General features: G+C 42.1%; 1 protein-coding gene across 2 annotated transcripts in view; it reads left to right on the top strand.

Annotated features, from left to right (window-relative positions):
* The window catches only part of MAP4K5 (mitogen-activated protein kinase kinase kinase kinase 5), a 70,151-nt gene that overhangs the window by 15,061 nt on the left and 27,680 nt on the right, over positions 1 to 27,410 (top strand). For both annotated transcript variants that reach the window (XM_037394819.1, XM_037394818.1), the window contains exons 3-9: positions 8,254 to 8,311; positions 21,705 to 21,795; positions 22,960 to 23,024; positions 24,159 to 24,214; positions 25,462 to 25,509; positions 25,601 to 25,643; positions 27,332 to 27,404. In XM_037394819.1, the coding sequence (XP_037250716.1) occupies positions 8,254 to 8,311; positions 21,705 to 21,795; positions 22,960 to 23,024; positions 24,159 to 24,214; positions 25,462 to 25,509; positions 25,601 to 25,643; positions 27,332 to 27,404 (434 nt within the window). The remainder of the gene's footprint in view (positions 1 to 8,253; positions 8,312 to 21,704; positions 21,796 to 22,959; positions 23,025 to 24,158; positions 24,215 to 25,461; positions 25,510 to 25,600; positions 25,644 to 27,331; positions 27,405 to 27,410) is intronic.

Below are 27,410 nucleotides of genomic sequence, written 5' to 3'. Positions count from 1 at the left end.
TCAATACATTTAAGCCTTATTTGCATCACAGCTGTGCTTAGGAGTGCCAGTCACAGATCTTACTGCATTGGGTTTCAGGTTTTAATGTGGAATTTATTTAAACCTTGGTATTTTGTGTATTCTGGGTGGTTCTCCTTCAATAAGGGAAATTGCAAGTGCTGTGAATGTGGAAATAGGGAGTGACAGCTGTGAGGCTTGCCTCCTGCTTTGTACTGTTTCATGTTCCTCAGCTGAAGGATGAGGAGTGGCAGTCTCCATCAGGAGAGCACCCACAAAATCAATATTTGTCTTTGTACGTTATTCAGCTCTAATATCCAAAGTGATGGCTCGTTTAGTAGTGCCACTGCCATGTAAACTAGCTGACACAAGAAATTCAGAAATACATATACAAAGTAAAATTAGCACATAAAATTAGAATCTTTATTATTGGTCTATCCTGAAAAGTAGTAGTGGTGATGGTTGTAAGAGATGGTTCTCTTTTAGTGTACTGAATCTATAAAGTCTCTGTTAGGGAAATGGTTTGTGAAAGCCTCTGTGCCTTTTGCTATTAAGGAGCCTGGTACTGCTCTCCATCTCAGAAATCCATCTGGAAGATCGTGGGGTGAGCAATCCCTCTGGGTCTTTCTGCCCTTCTAAAAGAGAAACAGCCATGAAAATTAGAAATTGCTGTTAGGTGTCTTTTTCCAGCAGCAAAGACATGTGCTTCACATGTGAGCTGCGCTGGCACACCTTGGGTGATGAGCAGAGCATCGTGAGGACTTGAAATGGGAGGGACGGTTGTTTCTATCTGGCTCAAGTCTCAGACAATTCAGTAAGATTTGCATTAATATTTGACAGATTTGTCCCCCTTTTTTTTTTTTAATGTATCTTTTGTTCCTCCTTCTACATTTTTAATCCATCCATTAGATGTTCCCACATGAAGAAAAATGTGTTCAGCATTTGTTATGGAGACACTCCCAGCACTGAGCAGGAGGGCCTCTATTCTGTCTGGTACTCTGTTTAGGTTTTCTTAGATTTGGGCTGTGGGGAATTTTGGTTTGGCTTTGCTTATTTTGTTTCATATAAAAGAAAAGAGGGGGTGGCCACTGCCACCCCCCACCGGCAGTAATAGCACCTGTATGGGTTCAGTACATGCACCCATCTAGGAGTAAGATACAGCAGAATGCAGGAGGAGGTACATGAGTCATATACCACTTCTGTGAGTCTTCTGAGGGTGCTTGCAGGGTGTGCTGCCTGGTACTGGGACAGCTACCAGCATGCTCTCTACTCAGGCTAAAACTGTAAAGCAATAATGGGAGCTACTGGTTTTGGCTGGAGCCCAGGCGGAGGAGCTCTGCAGCCTGTGCAGGTGATTCTCCCACTTGTGCACCGTTCTGACACCAAGGTCTGGATCTGCTCTGAGCAAACAGCAGCCTTGTACTCTTGCTCTGAGCAGGGTGCTGATCAGGTGAGCGTTTCACAAGGTCACGTTCAGCGATGAGCCTGTTCATCAGAACTGGCCTTTCTGCTTGGGTTAATCTTTACCTGCAAATTTGCAAGGAACTTTTTTCTCAGAGCTTCCGGAGAGTTTAGTTTCTTTTACAAAAGTGCTTTCCTAATACACAAGACTGCAAAAAGTAGCAGCATCCTGTTGTGAAGGATAGCAATTCTAGGCTCACACAATGGGGATTAACTCTTGTTGCTTTTAAGATAGGTTTTCTGAGATGCTTTCTAGCTACATACTGACTTTTTATGAATTTCCAGCTCTACAGTCTGGCTGTTAAACTCAGCTGGTAAAGGGATGGTGTTTCAGACATACAAGCCGCTCCTTTCTATTCATTAGGAGTATGTCCAGCATTGCTGTTCTTTACATTAGCTGCCTGCTACTTTTCCAGCTGTGTTTACAAAGCATTTTTTAAAACTGACTGATTTATGTAAATAATAAGAGTAAGCAAAATTATATAGTTAATTGTGATAAACACTAGGAACGCTTATTTGAACTTTTGCATTAGGATGTAATTCAAATTCTGTTACAGAACAGCAGATCGCGATCCATCGAGATCAAATTCTTTAGATGTGTTAGACATCACCCACTGCTTGCTTGAGGGATAAATGGTAAACTGGTTGGATCAGAAACTTAATTCAGCCTGGCAGTTCCTGTTGGATTTCTTAATACTGCCTCTTGGGTACTGATTTTTATGGATTTTTTTGTGTGTGTTCACAAAAAACCCAAGCAAATTATGACCCCCCCACCCCCAACTTCTGGCTGTGTTAGAGGCCCCCTGAGGACTTGCTGTCCTTCATGGCAGTCTCTGTTGAGGCTGCAGCGTATCAGGAGACCTCAGGACCCCAGAGCTGGTCTTGAGGGTTTCTCCTTGTGTGCTGGGAACAGCAGTGAGCTATCAGGGGCCTCATCTGAGAAATAAGCCCTTCCTTCACAGAAAAGTCTAATCTCTATATGTGACCAGTTTGAGAGTAGGTTAAAAAAATTGAAGCAGAGTTACATACCAGAATGTGGCATGTCCATGGGAGCGTTTGTTTCGTATGGGAGAGGGATGCTGCACCATGAAGTGAAATCCAGATTCTTATGTAGAAAAGTTCACGGCTGAAGTGCTGCTGAAGGGTCTGGTGGTTGTGCCAAGCTGTCACAGTTGCTTGATTAAGTTTTACTCCACAGATGGGCTGCTTGTTGTGGCATCTTCAAGATCCCGTCCCATGTTTCAAGGTCTCAGTGACCCCACCTTCTGGCATGTATATATGCAGTACTCATGGTTTGTTCAGGTATCCTGTATCAGGTATCTTTTTTATTGCCCTAACACCTGTAATATTTCGGCTTTTTTTTTTTTTTTAATCACAACTCAAATACCTGCTGTGCTTCCTGTGTGTAAGAAAGGAATCTGTTTTCATGGATTTAGAGCAGCCCAGGTGAGAGACATTTCTTTGGGTCACCTTAGTTGGCTGAGAGCTCTAGGCAGTGGTAGGTATGAATTCAGAGAAAGGGGTAGGTGAATTCAAGTTATTGTTTGATGATACTGGGAGATATGGAAAGAACAGTGCAGCATAATGGGAATTGCAAAACTGCATAAAGCAGGTTAAGAGTTATAAAGTGTAAGAGGTCAGAAACTAGAAAGCAGATAAGAAACTTCTATTTCCATCACTGTGCAGGAGGTCAAGGTGCCTTTTGAAGGTATCTGCAGTAACTGGGGAGAAAGCAGGCAGTACTTGGGACAGCAAAATGTCATGGCCACTGATGAGTGAAGCTTGGCAAGGAATGAATAAGATGGGGATGCATGGGAGGGTTGCCACAGGAGCTGCAGTTATGATTAGATTAAATGAAGACAGGGTCAAACAGCCAGCTCTTCTGGTGAATTGAGCTGTTGATCCAAGGCTGGAGATCAGACAACAGCCTTGGGGCAAGAAAGGGATTTCAGCAGGAAGATCAAAAATACTAATTTGGAGGCTTGAGAATGATATCGCTGTCTGAATCTTCCCCTTCTCTTCCTCAGTGTTGAAGAAGAAAGTGGTTGGACAAGGAGAGTGAGCACATAAACTTGCATTCAGATGTTCAAGTGAAATGTTTCTCCAGCGTTTTACCATCTCACACAGCTTCGTACTGTGGACCCCCTAGGGTGGAACTGTTTGGCTTGCACTTTTAATAAATAAACCAAAACTGCAGAGTGCAGAACTGGTTCTGAAACCAGTTTTCTGTGTTATTTCTGGTCATTAGCTACAGAAAGTGTCCTACCCAGAATGTGCTTTCTCATCTGCATTGTTTGGGTGTGTGGTGGGAAGTATCACACACAGGGATTGCTGCAGGTGTCATGTTGGGTTCCACTGTCCCACAACAGCTTTTTCATGGGGTTCTGAGAACAAAGTTAAGCCTTTGTGGGAAAACCCGGTATTTTTTTGGAGTACAATACCATAAAACTCTCAGCTCCCCAAAACCCCAGTCCTACTAATAGCACACCTCTCACTTTGGAGTGTGGCATTGGGGTACACCGCTGATGTTGTGCCTAGGTTGGAAGAACGTGTGTTGCTCCTGGACTGACAGCCTAACACAGGCTCTGTCTGCAGCTAGTCCTTGTCACAGCAGGCACTGTGCAGATCCGGATTCCTTTGCTGGGAGAGTGCACCAGGAGTGTGCCACCATTTGCTTGCTCTGCTCTTAACCACTTTCTGAAACATTTGCTGTTTGAGACTGGACCATGGGTTTAAAGGAGCCTTTAATCTGCTTTGGTACAACTGCGTGTATGCTTTAGGGAATCTGGGTTGCATTGGCTGGTTCTGATGTACACTGGGGAAAAAAGGTGTAGTGATTATTGTGCTGTCCCATTAAACTAGTGACATGTAATCTTCTAGGTTGCTACAACTATGTAGTGGGATATTAAAAAAAAAAAAAAAGGAATACTTGTGATTTATTTGAAACACAAACTGTGTGATGTTCTGTAATATTAGTAGCTAGCTGCTAAAATACTCTGAAAGAGCTCTGCTCAGTGGGATGCTGTCACTCATCCTGTAGCAGGTTGTAGGACAGCTGAGGACTGAAAGGCTACTACCTAGCTCCTCTTTCACAGTAAATATACTCTGGATATGACACTGAGCAAAATAACTTTGTGTGGCTCACCTCATTCGGATATACCCTTGTTCTGGTCCTGTTCTTGTGTAGGTCAAGTTTTCTGTTGGAGCTTTGCAATCCTTCTGCCAAAATCTTACAGTTTTAATTTCTGTTTGGAGTAATCTGGAACATAATTTTCAGTTTTGAGTCTCATTAAATGAAATTAAGATCAATACTAACAGACAGTAAAAGCTTTCAGGGAAATCTTACAGCAAGTCCCCTGATCTGTCAGGGAAGTTGGGCTCTGCTTCTGTCATGTGGGAACTGGACCATGTTGCTGATGGGGATGTGGACTCAGCACAGCAAGCTGAGTTCTTAGGAGACTTCCTTACGTATTGAAGGAATCAAGGCCAGCAGAATTTAAGACAATAAGAAATCTAACAGGTTTTATCTTTCATTAGATTGAAATATTAGAAATAATAGAATTTGAAGAGATCTACTAGAAATATTAGAATTTGAAGTTCATGCTATCAGGGTCACCTTTGTGTGATAAAAGCATGTAAATGATAACTTGCTATGTCAGTAATAGCTCATGAGATACTGAACAGCAATTACATTTGTTAATTGGCAGGTTTGGATTATTTGGCATGCAGGAGAGAGCAGCTCCCCTGGCCTCTGGTTGGTTTCAGCTAATTCTGAATTAAGACTTGAAATACTGAGGAAATTTCAGGGGATGGGTAGGAGGCAGATATTTTGCTGTTGAGCTTTAAAAATGTAAATAACATGACTAGGAGAACTGTAATTTCTTCCCTTAACTTCAGTTCCGCCCCCTCCTCCAATGAAGAAGTATATCAATAAGACAAATTGATGATCATTAACTCTAATTCTTTACATCATGGAAATGATGGTTAACATATTTTTGTTAAATATAATTTGTAGCAAAATTTCAGGTTTGCTTCATAAAGTCAACAATGTTGATATAGTGCATTCCCGTCCATGACTTCCTTGATGCTACACAGTCCTTTTAAAAAAAACTTAGAATGATGCAAAATGTGGGTCACCCAGAGGCAGTCAGTTGAGAATTTCTTTAACATGTCTCAAAATGATTTGAGCAATCCTTGTTTGACAGTTTTCATATCTAGGTATGTACCATGGAGAACCAGGTTTTAGCCCTCACCTTATTACATTTTTAAATGATGCGCAAGACAACAGTAATTCAGCTGACAGAAAGATGTGGAAGAGAAAAGTTTAAAAAACCAAGAGTGACAGCAGAGAGAGATGTGTATATACCCGTGTAAAGCTGGTGCAACCCAAGATGAAGGTACAAAAGCAGTCAGTCCTGTTTGCGGACAGGTGACATCTCTTGGGAAAGCAGTCTGGGTAATTTGCTGCATACTTGCAATGCGACTGTCTAGACTGAAGATCTAATACAATTCTTGTATATGAGCATCCAAACAAGGATATTGAGGATCAGAGGATGCTCAGTGCTTTTGGTGCTGGCACAACAGGAGGTAAGTAGCATATGTGTCTTGGTGTCATCAACTTGAGAATGTGTTCAGTTGGATGATTAAACTGTAGGACTGGAAAATCGGTCTTAGGGTGAGTGGCTTAGACAACTTGATGATGCATTTAGCTCGTAAATACCAACCCTTTGTTGGAGAGCTTTCCATTCCAGCAGACAAAGTATGGTGGTCGAAACCCAAGATAGTCCATGTCCAAGCTATAGATTATATGCAAAAATTTAATGCTGATACTGGATAGCAGCAGGACACAATTTGGTGAATATGTATGGCCCATCATGTGTGAGAGCTGAGAGCCAGTAATTGCAGTGATCTCCTCTGGCCTGAACCTTCAAGTCCCTGCCAAGCAGTCTGCGTACTGAAGACCTTTGGCAGGCTACATCCATTCCTTCAAACTTCAGCATAACAGTAGCTGTGGCAGCTATTGCTTATATGGAAAAGGAATAGCTGTAAGGAATACGATCTTTTTTTTTTGCACTTCAGAAATGAAGCAGATCTTCTGGAAATCTTCATGCAATCTCCTTTATCTGAACAGCTTAGTGCTTGTGGATAGAAGTGTGGATAATGGAGGTTCCCTGGCTTCACCAAGACAGACTGTCCTTGGTCTCTTACAGAAATGTCTGTGTTTCATAATGCTATTTTTAGGTGTACCAGTACAAGAGAGGTCCTAGTCCGTTGTCCATGCTTTGATGCATGCTCCTTCTGGATGTTGAAGGATACCAATGATTTTGCTGTGGTCTAAAAACACCTCTAGTAGGAAGGTACTTCAAAAAGTGGTAAAGGTTTCCTTTGTGGTTAGCAGATAACTATCTGTTTCTGTGTTTAGTGATTTGGTCTGTTGGCTTCAGATGTTTGGTTCTGTTGTACTGTTGTTTAGGTTCTCTTTAACTTTAGTTGAGTCACATTTGTGTCCTTTTGCATTTTGAACACCCATCTCTTGGCTGAGTCCTACAGGACTTGGAAAGGCCAGTTATTGTTGGTTTGGTGGAGTTTTTCTTTTTGTGTGGTTTGGTGGGGATTTTTTGCCTGGCTGGAAAGCCTTTCCTCATTTGGAATTTTGACTTAAGTGTTGACAAAACTGAGGAGTTCATCTTTCAAGTTCTTGTTGTACTTGTTACATTAAGACTTCTTGTCCATACGCAGGAGTGTTTTCTTCTGTAGTGGCTTCCTTCAGTTCAGTCCACAGGGGCAAATTTGTTTTGCATCATCATCTTAAGTAACTGCTAAACTGATTCCACCTACCCCAGTTTTCCCTCTATTTTCTGTAATCTACTTCTTAACCAGATTTCATATGCTCAGAAGACTGCATGTTTGTTAGGGTAAGAATGAAACAGTTGGGCTTAGACTCGTGTAACTTTTGGATGACTGGCAGAAGCGGAATGCCACAGTGCCTAATTGGATTAGGTTGTATGTCAAAAATAATATGGTTTAGCTCTGGTGATGGTGCCCAAGTGGTTTAGAGCTCATTTTACTAGAGTTAAAAGTGTTAATGAAATCCCCTCTTAAAACTTTCTGTATCTGAGGTTCCTGTAACATGATCCTCCAGTACTGAATTCTCACTGTGAAGTTTACAGTGTACCTGGAGGACAGTTCTGTAGGGGTTTAATTGGAGGTTCCCGCCCTCCTTCTCCTTCTGAGGGTCATGGGGACCACTCATCTCTGTCAGGATCTGCTGGAAGGAGTTTGTTTTCAGAGCTGAGTCACAGCCGCCTGTGAACAACTTGCGTCTGCTGCATCTGCAGTGCTTCTCCCTGCCACTCCACGAATCAGTTCCGCTTTCAGAGCACGCTGAGGTTTAGCACCATGACATGGGTAGTTGAGCCCTGCATGCTCAGTGCTGACAGGCCGTGTTGCAGCACGGTGCTTTTGTACCACCCCAGCGAGCATGGATGGCAGAAACGACTCTGTTTCAACAACCCTTAAAAATGGTGTTTGAGAGGCATGAGCTCTCATTTGCTGGCAGATAGCTGGATTTTTTTAAATGTTGAAAGGAACTGCCAGTAATGCTTCACAACTCCCAGCTCAGTTGAAGCTGTGCTAATACCAAAACCAGATAATCCTCACCCAGGTTGCTCTCAACGAATTGCATTGTGCCATATTTGTAACACATGACATTGTAGCTTATCTTCTCACAGTTTGTAAGACTGTGTGAGATGTCTTTACAATATAATTAAGTATGTCTTAACTCTCTTATTTCAGGCTAGAAATCTTCATACAGGAGAACTGGCTGCTGTAAAAATAATCAAGTTAGAGCCTGGTAAGTTTGGCATTCTTTCCTGTATTTTTGAATTGCATTTTCATTTTTTCCATATGTTTATTTTCACACGGCTGTGAAGCTCCAGACAAAAGAAGTGTTTGGGTTTTTCTGTAGTTTCAGCGGTTAGCTGACAGGAAGCACTGCAGGATGTACCATTACTTCTGACTATGTCCTGTTCACTATTTCCTTGTTTGTTCTTATCTGCCTTATCGATTGTGGCATAAAAAGATGTTGCAGTTACAGCGTGTTGTTAGTACAAAGAGAAGATTAAGGACAGATGGTAAACCGTGAGCTCTGAGACAGTAGGGAGCTGGTAGTCTGTGTGAGTTGAAAGGGGGAAGGGACCAGGAAATGATGCAGATGACCGCTAAAGGTGCACTGGGAAAAAGAGCTCAGTGCTTTTTAGCGTATAGTCTTTTTTTCTAACCTGTGCTGAGGGAGGAGGACGGCTCCTTTCCCTGTGCGTTTTCTGCCACTCCTAAAAACAAGAGATGTGGGAGAAGTTTGCTTGCTGCCCAAAGGATTTGCTGAGCTGAAACCTAATCTGAGTCCTGCATAGAGAGCTGAAATCTGAAATTGTGTCCTGAGTGGAAATGAGGAGAGGAGCTTTTTATCTCCTCAGTCATAACTCGGTCCCACCTGAGGATCTTGTATTTGTTTGAAGAAGTAATCTCTCCTTACTTTGTCACTGGCATACCTTTCAAACCCCTCCTTAGCATAGTCCTTTTATGTGTCTCTACTGTGTTTGTCTCTCTGGGGTTGCCTTTTGCCTGAACTGCTGCGCTGTGTCTGTTCAGGTTCCTGGTCCTCTGGGACAGGGGCTGGGGGGGCAGAGGGGGGCTCCTCCTGTGTGTGGGTGCTTATCCACTGCTTGTGGACTGACACCTGTAGCCTATGAAGCAATTAAGGGACCCTAAGGAAGTGGTAGGATTTATGCAGACACAGTGAGATAGCTTCCATGACTGGAGTGCTGCAGGGAATAAATACAGGCTCTTTAGGCAGGAAAAATGGAGGAGAAATCTGGAAAGACAAGGTGAGGTAGGAGGGGCTAGCAGAACAGAGTGAGTTTTAGTTTGGGGACAAGAAGGCTGAAGAAGCATCTAACCACCATCCTCTGTGGTGGACTGACCGAGGAGCTGGAGCCAGACTGTTCTCCAGAGTGCCCAGCAAAGAGGGGGTGGGAGCCAGCTGGCACGTTCTGCACCAAGGGAGAGCCCAGCTGGATGTGGGGAAAATTCTTTGCAAGGAGGGCATTTGTGTTCTGGGGCAGGGCTCAGGGAGGTGATGGGTTCTCTGTCCTGGAAGATTTTCTGAAGTTGACTGGGCAAGGCCTTGAGCAATGTGACCTGACTCTGCGGTTAGCCCAGCTTGGAGCAGAAGGGTGGACCAGACATCTCTGGAGGTCCCTGCCAACACATCTTCCGTGATTTCAAGGTTTTGCCAACCAGCACTGAAATGTCTCCAGTCCCTGAACGTCAGTATCTATTTGTGACTGTATGTGTTAAAAGACTGTAATTTTGATGGGGAGCTCACAGCATCAGTACATTGCTGGCAAGTGAAGTGGATGCGCTATCTTCCTCTTTCTTGCTTAGGAAAGTAGGTCGTCTCATTTGCTTGCCATTTCTTGGTTCTGTTCAGTTGCTCGGCTTGAGAGGCGTTGTGGGTTCTTAAACACGAAGGGTTTGCTAATGTCTGTAGGTCCCTGATAGACGGAGAGGCTGCTGCCCTCGTTCCTCTTGGTCTCCAAATGTGCATCCCTGACAAGCCTGAAAGGTGGCTCTGCCCATCCTGCTGTGGTATTCTGTAGTTCCTCCAGCTTTCTATTCAATCGAGGCTAGCAGAACTTTTCAAATTCTGTGGTGCTTACCTAAGACATCTGACCAGCTCCCTTCCCAGAGAACTCTGTGACCAGTGATATAGGTAGTGATTAGAGCCAGTCTTAGAAACTAAATGTTTAAAAAATTTTATTTTAGCCATATGAATAAAGGTTGAGAGAAGACTGTTTCTAAATAGCAGTATGTTCATTTTTCATAAAAGTTTAGCATCGTCCAGCTGACTTCTAGGCCAGCTAATTTTTTCCAGCTTATCTGTTAGCCTTGAATAATTTTCAAACCTTTGACAGGAGGATCGATGCTTAATGTCATGTTCCTCACCCTATATTTCTTGGTTGTGAAATCCCAGATGAAAACTTTAAGGGAAAAGTGATTATGTCTTTACAGCTGGGATTTTTTGTCTTTCCAAGAAATCCTTAATGTTTGTTAAGGTAACAGTCTTGCATGGAATCTCTCAATATTTTTTTATTTTTTTTTTCCTCTATTTCAGCCATTTTGAAATGGTCAAGCAACTATACATGGATTTGTGTTAATTCACCAAAGTAGTTTTTACCAAAATAAATACGGGGTGTGGGGGAAAAGGGCTGGGAACACTTCTAAATTAGAGTGCTTTGGTGGTTTTATCCCACCCCTTGTTTTCTTCCTCTCGAGCTAGGTTAGCAGGGAGACTGAAGTGTTGGTTATAAAGTGGGAGAGGAAGGCAGCAGGAGCCCCCACCTGTCACAGGGTTAGAGAATATAGAAGAGTTCAGACCCATCTTTGTCTTATTTACAATGAAGACCAGCAGTTGCGCCTCCCTCCTTATGGGATGTTGGTTTTCCTACTGACCTGTAAGGCATTCTGAAGCAGTTTTAAGGATTTCTGCAGAAACTTTTCATATACATTTTGCTTTTAGTATAAATTAAATGTGAATCGATTTAGACAGCACATGAAGAGTGACTGTTTTGCTTGGTGTTCAGGGTGATGGCTAGTCTTTTTTGTAAAGTAATCACGAAAAAATCAGTTTGGGGTTTCCCACATCTAAGTATGTTATCCTGTGGACTGCTTGATGCAAGATTTCCCATGAACCTAACTGTTCATTTCAAAGTGATTTATTGGGGTTTTTTAACAGTTGAAAGTTCCTGAAATCTGAACATTTTTTTCAGTTTGAAAAATTTGAGAAATTCCAGTGAACAAATAAAAAGTTCTTGATTCTGTAGCTTTTCTTTTCCTTCCTTCTTGAAGTTTTCACTGAAGTGTACCTGTGCAGGTAAGCAAGCAAAGAGCAGGCTGGCTGTGCTGCTGGAACCATTGCTTTTGCTGCAGCTCTCATCTTCTAGAGTCAGCAAGGTCTTCTGCAGATCAGCTTCATGTGCACAACACAGTTCGGATGTCAGTGGCTGTGGATCAGTCCCTATTTCATAAATAAATTTCAGAACCTGCTTACTTGCATCAGAATTATCATATGACCTAGAGAGTGGTGGTTGGTGAGCAAAACCTCGGTACGGCCTTAATTCCCACCAGCATGACCTCTACAAGCCCTTTGGACTCCTTTAGCGGTCCTGAGCTATTTGATCTCGTTAGAGGGTAACCTCTTTGGAGCAGAAATGCCTGTTGCCCTGTGTTTATTTGATGTGGTGCACAGTGTGGGTTTTCCTCTTGTTTGGGGATTGTTTTTATGAACTGAAGGGCATCACACAGCAACAGGCAGGATAGTTCTCTTGACCCTGCATGCTTCATCCCAGCCCCATGCTACTGTGTTCCTTGTAGCAGGGTGTGTATTTGGGTGAAAGCAGGTGATGGGACTGAGCTGGCAGCAGATTTAGAGGCACTGGGTGCTGCCAGTGGATGGCAGGCTCCAACCGACAAGGAAATGTCATTTTCTCTGCAAGATCTGTGAAGCTCCTCATTTTATTAAGCTGTGTTCATATAGGTGCAAAGAGCAACTGTACAAATCTGCATGAGAGAAAAACACGTGAAAGACTATGAAATACAAAGATCCCATCTATGACTGAGAGCTTTTTCTGAGCCAGAAGTCTCTGGAGGCGGGGAGGGTGTTTGGGGGTAGCATCCCTGTGTGGTTTGTTTTTAAATACTTCCATGCCTGCCTTTGTTGGAGATGGGATGCAGGGCTGAAGGGCCCCGTACCTCACTCAGTGCAGGGTTAATTTTTAATTCTGGCTGGTTCTACGATCGACTTAGCTGTGCAGCCAAAGAGACGTTTTTGAAGGCTGAAGGAAGAAGCAGGGTGGAAGGGCTCAGAGGGGAAGGTAAAACTGCTGCCTTTGGGTGACTGTGACTACTAACCTTTCCTTAGCAAACCATGGCTGCTTTTATGTACATGGATCGCAGTGATAAGACAATTAGGTGATGTTAAATGCAGTGGAAACCACATCAGGGATCCCTCAGCCCGTGTCGGGCAGTGTGTGAAATGCTGTGGCCAGTGTTTGGGGCAATGGTTTGGGAGAGCGAACCACCACTGGCTTTATCTCCCAGCAGGTCTATGATGTGGGACATCAGTGCCTCAATGACAGAAAAAGGACAATATTAACCTGTTGCTAATGGAGTGAGTGACTTCCTTGAGCATTCTTGCTGCACCTGATTGAAATGAAGTAGGTCTGGTTTTATTGTGAATTTGAAGAAACACTCTGAAAACTGAAGCAGAGGCAGAATCCTCTACCATTAGAGCTGAGGGTAGAGCAGGAATAGTCGGAGGCCCAGCAGCCCCTGCCTTTGCTTGGTGCTGCTTAAGCACTACGGTGAAAAATGCAAGGCTCTGGCCCAAAGTTGCCACTACAGAGAACCCCATTTTAATTAGCACTGATGACTATATCTTTTGTTTCATTATCTTGTTGATCTGACTTGCCACAGGCAAGCAATTTCTTCTAGTTTGTTTGGGATTTTGTTTGTGTGGTGTTGGACTTTTTTTAAAATACATCTTTTAAATGTTCCCAACCTGATCTCCATCAATAGCATGTACACCCACAGCCTCCTGGCAGAGATCTTGCTGGGGGTTTGCTTTGTTTTTAAGGAGGGTTCACAGCATTTGTTTACTTATTTATTTTTCTTTCTCTGGGGTGTTTACTGCCTCTGCAGGGTAGCTGGACTGTGCAGCAGCTTAATGTCTTTGCAAGAAGACATGGCTGATGAAAATCTTCCAGATTTTAAGGAGGAAAAAAAAAGTCAGCTGCTCCCCACTTCAACATTCTGACTGACTTCTAAGAGTTTTTAATAGCTTTGTAAGACTTTACTTGCAGAGCACCACCAATTCCTGGGCCATGCTAGTGTCAGAAGCTATTTCAGCTAGCTGTGGAGGAGGTCCCTTGGGAAGAGCAGTCCTTCTGAGCACCAGCCCGAGCTCCTGTCAGGCCGTAGGGCACAACTAAGAAAAAGACTGGTAATACATTTTCTAAGTTAATTGCCAGGGAAATAGGCTTGTGAATTATATGCAGCATCTTCTGGAGAGGAGGAGGTGGTGGCTCATAGATGGAAATTAATTAGCAGATAGAAAAATAAGAGCTCAAAACTCAACACTTGGTTAATACATAGATGAGGGAGTTGGGAGCAGAAGACAAAAGACGCTGAAGCAAAGAACTCCCCAGAGAAGGTGAGGAATGTGTTGAATTAATGCTGCAAGGAACTGCACGCAGTAAGACAGCAGTGTTTGGGGAGACCTAGCAGAACTGCTGACATGGCGGGTGGGAATGGATTGTGATTTGTGTTACTGCCTCATCTACTGCAGGTAGTGAGTAGGTTGGTGGGCAAAGAGGCTCCAGGTTACAGCTGAGACCCCAACAGGAATACGTATTTTATTTACTCTGCTGTTACCTTCCGTTGTCTCTTCTCCAGACAAAGGAAATAAACTCTCTACATAGAAGGTAACTGTCAGTAATTTATTTGAATTTTTGGGCAGTACACTAGATCTGCTACCACAGTTACTTAAGCAGTGCTGCTAGAATCAAAATAGACAGTGTTTTTCCCTTTTTTTGGCATAGACTTTGGAGAGCATTAGGCAAAAGTATTATGGCACGCTAATGACATTTCCCAGCATTCACTGAGTACAAATGCTTCAAATAATTTGAGAGCCAATTCTATTTCAGAAACTAATCCAACTGTACTCAGCAGCGTAGAAGCCAAAACCATCTGAAACACTAAAGCCACTTCCTTCTATGGGTTTAGCAGATGAATTGAGAGGGGAGTCAATACAAAGAGGTAACTATTTGCCAGCGTAGTTTTCTGCCACAGAACTTTCTCCCTGGGAAAATGTAACAAAATATTTTAAAATGTACTAATGTCCATTTTTAATGCTACTGTAAGGATCAATGGTGCCCTCAGAAACCTTCGATACTCAGAGGGCTGGCAGTGATTTGTTGTGCTCTGTGCTTTTTGCAAGGTTACAGAAGAATCTCATTTTTGCGTTTGCATTTTGCGTCCAATGTTTGCGTTTTCTGTGTGAGATTCCTGTAAAGGGCAGAAGTATCCAGTGACCTGTTTCAGGTTGAATCTTAAACTGGAGGTGGAACTATTCTAGGGGTTTTGTACGAAGGCAAATAGTCATGCAAAGGTGTGCAGGATTGTGCTCGGTACATTCAAAGGCAGGTCTGTTTTTTGTTAAACTTGTTTTCTATCTCATGGCTCAGATGCAGAGATTCATATTCCACATAGGAACACAGCCGCGGGGCTGGGTCAACCTGCAATGAGGGACTGCCCCTTCTGGACCACGGCTGCAGCACAGCAGAGCTGCACTGTACTCCAGGGCACTTTGGGGACTGAAGAAGGGCACTGCGGCACTGCAGCCTTATTCTCTGTTTCATAAATACCCTAGAGATGATATGAGCTATGCAGACGAACAAGCCTGAGGCTTATTTAAACTAAGCCTGCAGGGATTGAACTGGTGTTGGCAGCATCTGGGGTTGAAGAAATATGGAAATAACTTCTCAGTACTGCTTACACCTTCACTGCCTTGTGGTGTGTAACCTGGTTGGGCTTGGGATTGTGTCCTTTGTGCATGACAGTTTAAATAAACAGGGGTTTTACACGCGGAGCAGCAGCTGGTCAAGCACTACCTGAAGTCCTTGCTTCTGATGCCTGTGCTCCTTTGCTGGCTGTCACCTCCTGTGGCATCGGGCTGGCATCACCATAAGCCCAGGGGACACTGACACAGTTTTCTTGGGAGAGGTGGGTGTGCAGCTCATCACACTGCCACTGCATCTGTCTAGGAATTACCCAGGGCTGAACGCCTGAGTTCCCAAGTGTGCCAGAGCCATTAAAGCCTGGACATAGCCTGCTTGTGCTGTGCCACGTCCGGAGTGGTACTGCCGCAGACTTGCACAGCTGCTCAGCCTGCCTTTGGGAGCGTACACAGAGCAAAACAGAGACAGCATGGTCTGCTAATGTAGAGTGCCCAGCATTTTAATTATATTTAACTTTGCAAATTCTGGTCTAATTTTACTTTGCATACTTACAGTGCATTTACAATCTGCTATTCTTCCTTCAGAAATGTACATATCCAGAGCAGGTGAGCTCATGTTTCCATGTAGTGTAACCTTTCACTTACAACTAAGAGTTTCTTGGATGAAGAAGGTCAGCAGAAGGGGTTGTGGTAGGGGAAGGAGTAGGGAAGAAGCTGAAAGATCACAGTTTAGTTGGAAGGTCATGCAGAGTGTGGCAGTTGGGGTGAAGGCAGGTTGCAAAAGGGTGAATTAGGAGGACACATCATCTGACAAAATACACAAAGAAAACCAGCAGTAGTGAGATAGCAGTGGTGGGAAGGGAGAGTAAAGATGGGATTGTGAAAGGCTGAGATGTACAAGAGTGAGTAGGTAAGGCAAGGAGGAAAGGAGATGGAAGTGTTAAGGGATAGGCATATAGATTATATGTTGACATGGCTGCTTATAAATAGGATCCAAACAGGACAGAAGAGAACGTACACAGGGAAATTGCTTCTGCTGTTAGACCAGTCACTCCAAACACTTGTGTGCTACTTACTGTAGAGCTCATGCTGCTGTGGCAGCGCATTGCCATCAGTAATATTTTATATCGGTGGAGAGATAATCAGTAGCATCAGTGGTTAGCAGTTGGCAGTAAAATTTGCTGGTGGAAACATCATTGTTTCCAAATAGCTGTTTCCTGCCTGGAATCAAGTTTCTGAGCTTCAAGTTTGGGGAATTTAAATTCTTTCTGTCAGACTGCAGGTTTCCTTGAATCCTGAGAAAAGAGAGGTATGGATAAAACAGCTTGGATGCTTGAGTGCAGTTTAAATTATTCCTCTTCTTAAAGACGCGAAACTTTAGAAAAGGATTGTTCCCAGTTCTCAAAACAGTTAGTAAAGAGGTCTGCAGGGTGGTGAAGAAAGCGGGAGTTTTGTGTCAAAGCTACAGGATAAGGATGCCACAGTAATGCCTTGCATTCTGTCAGTCGTAGTGAGTGTCAGGCTATCTAAATGGAGGTTGGAAAATCTCAGGAGTTAAACTTCGTGAGGTTAATGGGGAAAGACCGGCAGCAAAACTCCAGTCTTAGCAAAAGCCTGCGTTTTGGGAGAGCCACGCCTTTCATCAGCAGAGACTGAACGCTCATGAGGGTTAGGAAAGTGGCTTGGAGTGAGTGGTTGCGAACTGGTGAGCATGGGGATGTCTGGAATTCAAGGCAGAGGAGCTGATGACCCGTGGGTATTGCTCGACTGTGGAGTTTGTATACTGGGGCCAATAGTTTCTGCAAAGGTGTCACTCCCTTGGGGCTTTCTCCTCATTCGGGAACTCAGGTTGTTGAAATAAAAAACATTTAAGGAGCGGTCCCAGCAGAGGCAATAGGTGCTTCTGCTAACTCAGGCGGGTGGCTCTCAGGCAAGTTGTACGAATGCAGTGAGCGTGTAGGCTTGTCAGCAGTGGTGTGACCCTGCTCTTCATCCTTCAGCATCCTGTACAGCAGTGTCCACCTGTTCCCTTTGCTGAACAGCATCTCACATCTAAATAACAGATGTTAATTATAGTGTTAAAAATCCCCAGTCTGCAAAGTGTTTACATTGAAGCTCCCCAGAGAGGCTTGGAGGACAGGCTTTGGAGCACACGTCGCGCCTCCTGCCAGGCAGCCTGGTGTGTCCGCTCAGCGTGCTGGGGCCCGTGAGGACTGCGTGTAGAGGGTACTCACTTGGGGCAGCAGTGCTGGCAGGCTGGCTGGCACCTTGAAGATCTGGCCTCTTAGGAAGTGCTTCTGTGCCAAGACACCGTGCATGTCTGAATGCTGTCAGTTTTCTCCTCCCAGCTGCGTGCAAGCCCCGGACACTGCCTGCCCGCCCACCCCTCCCTCTGTTCCTGCACAGTATCAGCCCTGTGATGTAGCACTGAAGAAATGAAAATAAACCCATTTAAAACAGCAACTATTAATTTCTCCCCTGAGGAGGCTTTTGAACAAAGTTTCACAGCTGACCCAGGAAGAGTTGCGGCTGGTGGCCCTGGGTCTTTTTGTAGGATGGGACCACTCAAACCAGGCAGTGGAGGACATGAAAATATGACGAGGAATAAGCTTGCTTAAAAACCATAAAGGTGAGGCATGCTGAGAAGATCTAACAGCGCTCTGTAATAGGCAGTAGAGCCATCAGAGCCTTCCCATGCTGCAGAGAAGGGTGCATGTGGAACCAGAATACACATGCTCTCCATCTAGAACAACTTGGCAAGACATCAATGCATGCCAGTTCCATGTAGGTGAGAAATGGTGTCTGCAAAGTAGAATAATTCACTACTGTTAATGTGTTTTCTCAACGGTCTCCCTTTTAAATACAGATTTATCATTAATTTACCAGGCCTTACCTTGCTTAGCATCTGAAATCTGATCCAGTCGCATCACTTGGTGATAGGGCTGCAATTTCCAGCAGCCTCCTCCCTGCCAGCTGTGTTGGAGAACAAGCAGCTGGTTGTGCCAAGCAGCGCAGCCTCAGCTGTGGGCTGTGATCGGCGGAGAATATTCCATTGTGATGCTCTATTGTCCGATGTGTCTCACTGCAGAGGTAAAATTACATAATAGTAGCAAGCTGCAGTGACTCACTGCGCTGCTGGTGTGATTTACGGCAGCTCCCTAAACAATGTTTTTTGCTCAGCATGCCACATAACCCATAATTGCAAACATGTGAGTAGACAAAAAGTACATTTTTCCAATTCCGTGTTATTTAGCATCAAGCAGTCTCTGATGACTAAAACAGATGAAAATCTCTTTGTATGACTATATTGTCACCTTTGATCTAATTCCTTTTATATCTTGCTGTCTCCCTCTCGATGAAGTATTTTTTACAAATTCTTTGTCTTACTGTCTTTTTTTTTTTTTTTTAATGCTATCCAAGCATATTTAATTTTTGCCCTATTCCAGTGTCTCTTGCCAAGATTAATACTCCAGCTGCCTGGAAACTCTGAATTCCTTTGTTTTGAATTCATTCTTGTTGTCTTTGAACGACTATACATCTTCTCTCCTATCTCTGTGTCTGATCTTTCAGAATCATTTTGTACATATTTTAGCCAAGCTTTTCTCATGGATACTTCTCATCTTTCCATCTGTTTGCTACTTTTTGATCAGCTCCCTATCTGTATTCAGCCTGCACCCCCCTTTCCTCTTATTTTTCTGTAGGTAACCCCATTTCTTGCATAGATTCTTCGTTTTTTAATTGCAGATCAAGAGGTCATCTTTTCTGGCTCCCTCTACTACAGGCAGGATAGCTTAATTCACTCCTGATGGGTGCTTGTTCAGTGCTTTCTTCATGTTTTTTCACTGGTGGGAAATTTCATAGCTTCCCAACCCTTCGAGTTCAGTACTGTGATGTTACTCCAGTGGGAAAAGCTTTTCATCTGTACAGAGAATGTAGGTTAAGGCAATTTAAGTCCATTGCTAATTGTCCTATCTTAAAACTGGAGAATGGATTATCCCTTCTGATATCTTTTATGTGCATGAAGGTTATCTTTTCTACTGTCAGTCTTTTTTCTAGCCCAAATCACCATATTTCCTTCAATTTTTCCCTGTTAGTCACGGTTCCTAGAACTGACAGTGCTGTTGCTTGACACTAGGCAGCCCAATCAACATGCTATCAACAGGCAATTCGAGCTGCTGTGTGCAATTTTTTGCTGCTACAGGGATGCTTCTTGGTCACAATTTTCACGTGACGGTATTCAGTTGTTCTTGAAATGCTGTTCTGATGTATCAAAGATTATTTGATTTGAAGGTGGCAGTTAAAGAAGAGGGCAGACTGTTTGGCATTAGATACTCTGAAATCCTGGACAGCTAGTAGTGTTTGAGAAAGACACTATCTTCTTTGGGGTGGGAGGCTTTTGCCTTCAAACTTGCTTAGTTAACTTCCTTGAAAAACTTATGCAATTTTAAAATGCTCCAGTTAGTTATCTGTGAGCATTCAACAATTTCCCATAGGAAGTTTGTCAGAGAAATGGGAGGAATGAATCCATCTGATTCAAACTCAAAAATCCTTTGTTCATAGTAATTATTTATAGGCAGGGTATGTGAACTCAAGCAAAGTTGTAGCTGAAGGGTAATCCATAAAGCAAGCACAGTGTGAAATCTGTGCTAAATTTATGGAAATAATGTTGCCTTTTCTTTTTTTCATTATTAAAAAAAAATACTACTTAGGCTTAAAAAAGTTCTTGACATTTGAAACTTTTCTACTAAAGTTTTCCTGCCCTGATTGAGGGGTTTCTCTGTACAATTCAACTTCAAGACGCCCTTCAGGATTTACTGATCAGTCAGGGATATGTTCATACCTTTGTATTTTAGTTATTAGTATTTAGTTATTTTCTTAAGTAAAAGTCAGGTAATCATTGAGACATGAAGGTTGTCATAATTTGGAAATCGTTATATCAAATTGGCATTTCTTTTGCTGTATCTGTAAACATCTACCATGTACCGGTGTGTGAATGGAGAGCGGGGTTTCCAAAGGGATCGTATATGCCGGGGGGCTGTACCCCGGTACTGGCTGCAGTGGGACCTGTGGCCACCAGTCACACCGTTGCTTGGGGAAGTGGCTTCAAAGCACAGCGAATAAAACTATCTGGTTTTAAGGAGGTTATTAAGAATATTAGCTATTTAAATAAGAGTTATTAGTTATTTAAATAAGAATAATAGCTGTCACTTGTTAAATAAACATGTGAAGAATCCAATGAGAATTTACGGCTGTGCTTGAGACCTCTTGGACTTGTCAAAAATCTTATAAATCAAGGGGAGCAGTACATGTTTTCTGGGTTGTACATTCCCGATTTTGAAAGTAGGAGATAACTTTTACTAGTGAAACTTTAAACAAAAGTAAACATACAAAGCAATCTTTTCCTTGAAAGAACACAGTAGCTACCGCGTTGTCTGGAGCAGCATTTTATCTAAAACCTGAAACCTTTTTCTAAATTCTAGTCTTCCATGTCTTATGAGCTGTTATGGTTTTGTTCATGCCAAAGGAAAAATAAAGGTAATAACATCACTGGAGCATGGCAGCCTCCCTCTGAAGAGCAGCATTGCAAAGATCAGCCTGCTGGGTCATCCTAGTCGTGTGTCTGCTTTGTGATCTCACACACACACACAAATATTTATTTATTTATTTATTTATTAAAATGTGTTACTTGACTTGTCACTGCTGGTGTTCAGGCTGATCCTCCAGAGCCAGCTGATCCTCTGTTTAAAATTCTGTCAATGGATTTAATAAAAGTATACCAGTGTTTTTCCTAGCTCTCAGATATTTTAGTTTGCTTCACTGCATCTAGAATTTTTTTTTTTTTAATTTATGACAGCTTTTACCCTTTTAGATTAAAGTGGTGGAAACATGCCAGGCACTTGCTCTGGTCATAATATATTTTGCAATAGATTTTTTTTTTTTTTTTTTTTGGGCAAAGGATATTTAGGATATGCAGATGTGCTTATGTAGCTGTCCTTGTCCAAAAATGCACTCATGACAGGGCAGTCCGTGTTGAAGACTGTGCTTCTCTTCTGAGTCAGCAGTGGCTGTGTGGGCGTACAGGCCATATGCTCGATCAGAGTTGTTTTGAAATGAAACACTTTTAATAAAGAGCCTATGGTATATGATCTCTTCTGGTTTCAGGGAGGGGACTCTGGAATCAGCTTGCAGCAATTTTTCTGTTGCTAGAACCCGTGTGCTGTGAGCGCTGTGTCCCAGTAAAGCCAGCTTAGCTCCAGCTGGGGCTGTCTGATGGCTCTACAGGTGCTGCTATACAGAAAACTGCTCCTGCACATTCTCATGTGCTCTGTCCCTCTGTGGGATTGCTTTGCTGCTTCTTCAGAGCAGTCCCGGTGTTTGCTGAGCTGTCTTAACTGATGGATCATGTTCAGGCCACCGGGCCAGCCCTTCTCTGTTGGTCTTCAAGAAATATTTGTGCCTCGTGCAACAGATATAATAAAGAATGCAAACTGAAATGATGGTGTATGTAGGTAACGGTTGCAGAACCAGCTGGCGTGCTAGAAAACCCTCATGAAGGGCTTAGCAACTCTCCAGGCCAATGTCTTGTTTTTACAAGTTGTTTGACTACCTTCAGAGCTTTTTGAGTGTTCAGTTGTGTGTGATGTAACTGTGGCTGCTTCCTGTTTTTCAGGAGATGACTTTTCATTGATACAGCAAGAAATATATATGGTTAAAGAATGCAAACACTGCAACATAGTCGCCTATTTTGGGAGCTATCTCAGGTAAACCCCATTTTTGTACCTGCATTTCTGCTGGTTCTTTCCTAAAACGATGCTCAGTCTAGTTAAGTACTTACATCCTTTCTCAATGTTCTTCTTTAGGTTGAAGTCCCTTTGGTTCCCAGTTAGCTTTTTTCTTTTTTTTAAAAAAAGTGACTAATACTTTGTTTTCTCTGCTGGCCAAAAGACTGGAATATTTTTATCACTAGGAAGAGAAACTTTTCCCCTAGAGACTCTTGCAACATATCCAATCCTACTCACTTGCTGATCAGAATTTTAAAATTTTATCAGATGTAATATAAAACTATCTTGTTATTTATCTAGAGCATAATTGCTTTTAGATTTTTTTTATTTAATGGTAGTCATGTGTGCTGTGGAAGTATAGCCAGCAAGTTGTAGGAGCAAACACTAAATGGGCTGCTGGTAATAACATTTTTCATAGTTCTGGTGTAACAGATGCAATGTACTGAGAGGCAGAAACAAGGTGATGCCAGCTGGCTGCATCTTCAAGTGCACACGTTAAATGTTATACAGAAAGTTGGGGAATATTGTCCGTTTTTGTAGAACTTTGCCATTTATCAGTTGGTTCTGTGGGGATATATATCACTACTTCTCCTGCTTGGTCTTTTTCTACAAGGCTTCATCTTGAGATTTCTTGGAGATCTGCATTTTTTAAATAATCTATACAACCCAAATGGACTTTAGCTGGAACAAAATGGCTAAATTTCTAAATCCCCAGTGCCCCTTTTGGAGGCCATGAAGAGGTTTTTAGATATAATTAGGTAATTTCAATGTAAGATCAGAACTGTGGGTTTAGTGTGTTGTCTAGTGTAATCTTGCTGATAGCAGATGAACATCGGGTGTTTCTTCAGCATGTGCTCTGTTGCAGTTAGGAGGTCAGTTACAAGTAACGCCTTTTAGGTTTGATAATGTTTAAAGACTTCTCAGTGACTCTGGTGTAAAATTTTCATTTTGATAAGTGAGAAATTATATTGAGGTCATTAATAACGTGTAAAATGTATAACTGCTAGTTGTGTATCAGAATGTGTATTTTTAACAAAGAGTGATCAAGACCAATAGGAATTAAGTTAAATAATCATTATTAACTCTGTTCTGTATACAGATCAATCAGCTTCTGATGCCTGTGTTTTAACTTTCTTTTGATAGCCGTGAGAAGCTGTGGATATGCATGGAATACTGCGGTGGGGGATCCCTCCAAGATATATACCATGGTACTGTGAAACTTTCTTTTAACGTTTGTACCTTTTGGAAGCTTTCTGCAAAGAAGAAAAATAAATAATAAGCAAACTAATGGGGTTGGTACTGGCCATGCACTGCACATGTTTTTTTCTTAGGGCACAAACAGTGTTTTTTTAGTAACAGTTGACAAGTTTTGTTGAGAGCACATTTCAAATATGGTGACGGTCATTTTGGGCTAATACCCTGGCAGTCTAGTGCGGAACATGCTTTATTTTTGTAATCATCACACTGTTGTTCTCCACAGTGCTTAGAGGACTGACCCAAAGAGCTTGAGTTACTGCAGTGGAGAGCTCTTCAGTAACTGCAGTTGCTGTACACTGGGAGCTCACCTGCATCTTCGCTTCTCTCAGCCAGTGCCTCTCAACGGCATGTGCAGAAGCAGGTTATCTGCTTTCTGAAGGGGTGGAAAAAAGTTCACAACCAGAAATCACACTAATTGGATATTGAGACTATGCATGGTGTGAGGAGGCAGTTTTCACTGGGAAATACTCAAATTTGATATTTAAAGGGTAAAAATTACTTCTATTCCTGTTCCTGTGCAATAGCATACTGCTCTATTATTATTATTTTCCCCTCTGAAGTTTCACCTAGAGTTGTTGATTATGTTGAAGGATTTGTTGGAAAAGCAGTTCTGGGGACTTGCTCTGCCTTTAAATGGTAACGTGGAGTTTTTGAATACCAGAGCTCTTTCTGCTTTATTTTTCAGCCAGTTAGTACAAATAGCTTTAAAACAATTCCAAGTCCCATAAGCCCCTAGTATAGAACATTGCCATTTCTAATATCAAAAATTAGCAGAAGTCACTGTTGTTTTTTACCTTCCTCAGAATACAGCATATTACATTACTGCAAAGTCACTTGTAAGATGATAATTGGATTTCTGTGGAAACAGATTTTCTTCTCTCTGTGGGTATTGTCTTCTGTTACTGTGCTGTTGGTTTGTTTGGGGTTTTTTTACAGAAAGCCTTTCTGTAAAACAAGCAAACAAAACCTTCTTTTCAGCTCAATGTAAAATACAGTTGATGGAGATGCCGCTTTTTGGCTGCTTCACAGTGTTATTTATGTGTTGTGTTTTGTGGACTTACACTTTTTTAAATCTTTGTTTTCAGTAACAGGACCTCTCTCAGAGTTACAAATTGCATATGTGTGCAGAGAAACTTTACAGGTACTGTACTAGTTCAGGTATACGATAAAGTCTTTGCTCCATGTATAGAAAGTAGATACCAAAGATGATTTAAAAAAGCTCTACAGTACTATCACATTTGAAGCATTGGGAATCTAGCTAAAACCAATTAACCACAGTTAATCTTAGTTTCCATATTGTAAATAAAAATCAGCAAGAAATGCCAGTAATGTAGTTCAAATGTTAGCTTAAAATCATTGTCAGAACAGTGCTGCTTCTGTGCTGTCATTTACAAAGGAATGTACGCAAGAGTAGATGTCTCTGTGGATCCCGCTGCAAGACCAAAATACTGAACCTCAGTCCTGCTCCTTTTTCTTCAGTGAGCCTGTTGGTTTCAGGGAAGCAGTGGAAGAAAGATCTGTGCAGGTTGTGACCACAGTGTTGTCTGGGCTCTTTTCATCCATTGTTCTAACACAGTTCAGTGCAGCTGTTGTTTAGGATGAATTTTTTAATCTCTTTGCAGAAAACAGATAATACCTAGTAAGCAAGGGTAAGTAGCTAAGGAATGGAGAGAGAGGGGGGTGCGGTGGGTGGGAAAAGGCATATTTTAAACTGCCTGCTTGATCTGTGGCAGTAAATTATAATAGTTTGTAGAGGAAAAACACTGCAACCAGATGACTAAAATTCTCTTTGATTTTTTGATTGCTAATAACTGTAGAAATACAAGATAAGATGATGCAGGCAGCTTGTTTCTTAAAGGAACTTTTCTTTCCCTGCTCTGTGTATCCATGATTATGTGAGAGAATCGTGGGGATGAGCACCTTTCCCTGAAGCTGTGGCTGAACTGGTCACTGCCAGAAGCAGGGGTGTAAACCAGTGAACTAATCTGCTTGGCAGTTCTGTTCCTGATCTCTGCTGCAGAAACTTGTATTGCTGGAAGGACAGCTTAAAGGCTAAACACCTGCTTGTTGAAACCTTCAGGACTTCAAAAATATAGTTAATTTTAGTAAAGGGAAAAGGTGATGTATCTTGAGGTTTGTTTTGAAAATACTCGTAGATCTATGTAAAATGTTACACCATGATTGGTTTAAGTGAGTCTTCATGTGTGTTGGCTGGAGCTGGGAGAGATGAGGAACAGAATTCAGTGTACCTCTTCTCCGTGAATCTCAAATTTCTCCACTTTCAAATAAAATACATTGAGTAATTTAAATTTATGAAATGGAATTGGCTTTGTAGTGTAGTGTGTTAACAAAGAGAAAAATGACACGTTGTGTCTCTCTTATTTCCAGGGTCTTGCTTATTTGCATGTGAAGGGCAAAATGCATAGAGATATAAAGGTAACTTGGAACTCTGAGAAACTTATCTTAAACTTTCTAGTGCAGAAAATTATTCCTGAAGATTTTTAACTTTCTATTTATTGTGACTTAGGGTGCAAATATTCTACTGACAGACCATGGAGATGTCAAATTAGGTAAGTTGCCTGAATTTAATAATAAGACAATGAGCAAATGGGAACATTTTAATTTAATCAATCAAAAGGTACAGTACCAGCTGGGATACTTTGATTTAGCCAGTTGCCTTTTACTTTTATCATTTCATTAAGACAAAAAAAATAACCAGAACACCAAGACCGTGCCTCCCAAGAAGAATATTCAGCTTTTGTAAGGATTTTTTTTGTGTTGAACATTCATATGCACAGCAAAAGCTGAGCTACTACAAATGATAAAGCATAATACAGCACATCTGCTGTATTGTTGCGGTCAAGTTTATTAGATGCTGTTCTCAGTGGCATGAACCTTTTGGTGCTGCACTGTAGGATGTTCTTTTTCTTAATTTGGGGCAATAGTTGATGATCGAATGCATGTATCCTCGTGTACATATGAGATGAGAAGTTTAGCATTCTATCAAGAAGTTACAGATAATTTCTTTTTTCAACCACCAAACCTTGAAGCCTCCCAGGTTTCCATGGAATTTGCCAGGTTGGGGTTACCTGGGTATCAACATCTTTGTTCCTAGCCAGAATGGCAGTTCTCTCTCAGAGCCTCCAAGGATCCACTGTGTGAGACAGAGTCTACTGAGTCTGGCAGCCTGTGGAAAAGTGGGGTCTGACCCTGGCTGTGTTTCTAGCCCAGTGTGTGACGTTGGGTGAAGAAGAGGAAACTCTCCTCCTTTGCAAGTGTGCTGAGGTCTGCAGATGAAAATTCAGAGAGATTTGTATTACTGGCTTCCTCCAGTGACGTTTTGCATTTAGGCGGCACAAACAGGCTGAATCTCTTGTTATGTGAGTGTGCTGCCTTCGAGCCCCCTATCACACTGTCTGATGCCTCACTTCACAGAAGCCTGTGTGTAGTTAGGGCTCTGCAGGAAGTAGGGAGCAGACATCTGGGAGAAAGGTTGGGATGATGCTCATTGTCTTACTGTGTCCAGTGTTGGAATCAGGGCACTTGTGCATTAGCTGCATTGCTGCTCTTCAGAAAAGCTGTGTGGTTCAACATTTACCCTTCTGTGGTGAACCAAGAGTGCTGTGTAGGAAAGTATGGCTTTTTAAAGGAGAAGAAAAGAAGAAAGGGAAAAAAAAAAAGAAAAAAAAAAAAGAAAGAATAAAGCCTTGAAACTGATAGGAGATTCCACTAACTGCATTAAACTTGGGTTACACACTGATACCTTCCTTTTGCCTGCTAAGCTAGTTAGATTTGCCCACAATTATCCTCCAGCTATCATACTACAAATGCAATGAAAATAAAAAGGACTTAAATGATTTTTGGCTCTGCAAGACCACCTGATTATCTGAAGCTCTGAGAGCAGGGGATTATTGTCCCCATGACAGTTGCCAGAAATGAGAACAGATGGCTCCCCACAGTTCCTCCATAAGGAACACAGAAATAATACAGTTTCCAAAGCATGATGCTGTTTTTCCTCTTGAATATTAAATTAAATGTCCACTAAATTTTGTGAGGTTGCTTGGTTGCTGTATTGCAAGATGGAAAAAAAGTTGGGAGAGAAACAGGATCATGAAGAGCTGTATGTAGAAACTAAACTTTTCATTTTGAAGTCATGTCAGTGAAGACAGTAGCTGATCTCATTGTTAATCTTTGTTGATGCTTAATGAATTTTTAATTTGGATGAGATTTCCAAGTCTATGATAATTTTATTTTCCAGCTGACTTTGGTGTAGCAGCAAAAATAACAGCCACCATTGCGAAGAGGAAATCATTTATTGGTACCCCCTACTGGTAATA

Source organism: Falco rusticolus, chromosome 7 (assembly GCF_015220075.1).
Source record: "Falco rusticolus isolate bFalRus1 chromosome 7, bFalRus1.pri, whole genome shotgun sequence".
Lineage (NCBI taxonomy): Eukaryota > Metazoa > Chordata > Aves > Falconiformes > Falconidae > Falco > Falco rusticolus.
The sequence above is the reverse complement of the archived record's forward strand: the minus strand, read 5'-3'. Positions and strand labels throughout refer to the sequence as shown.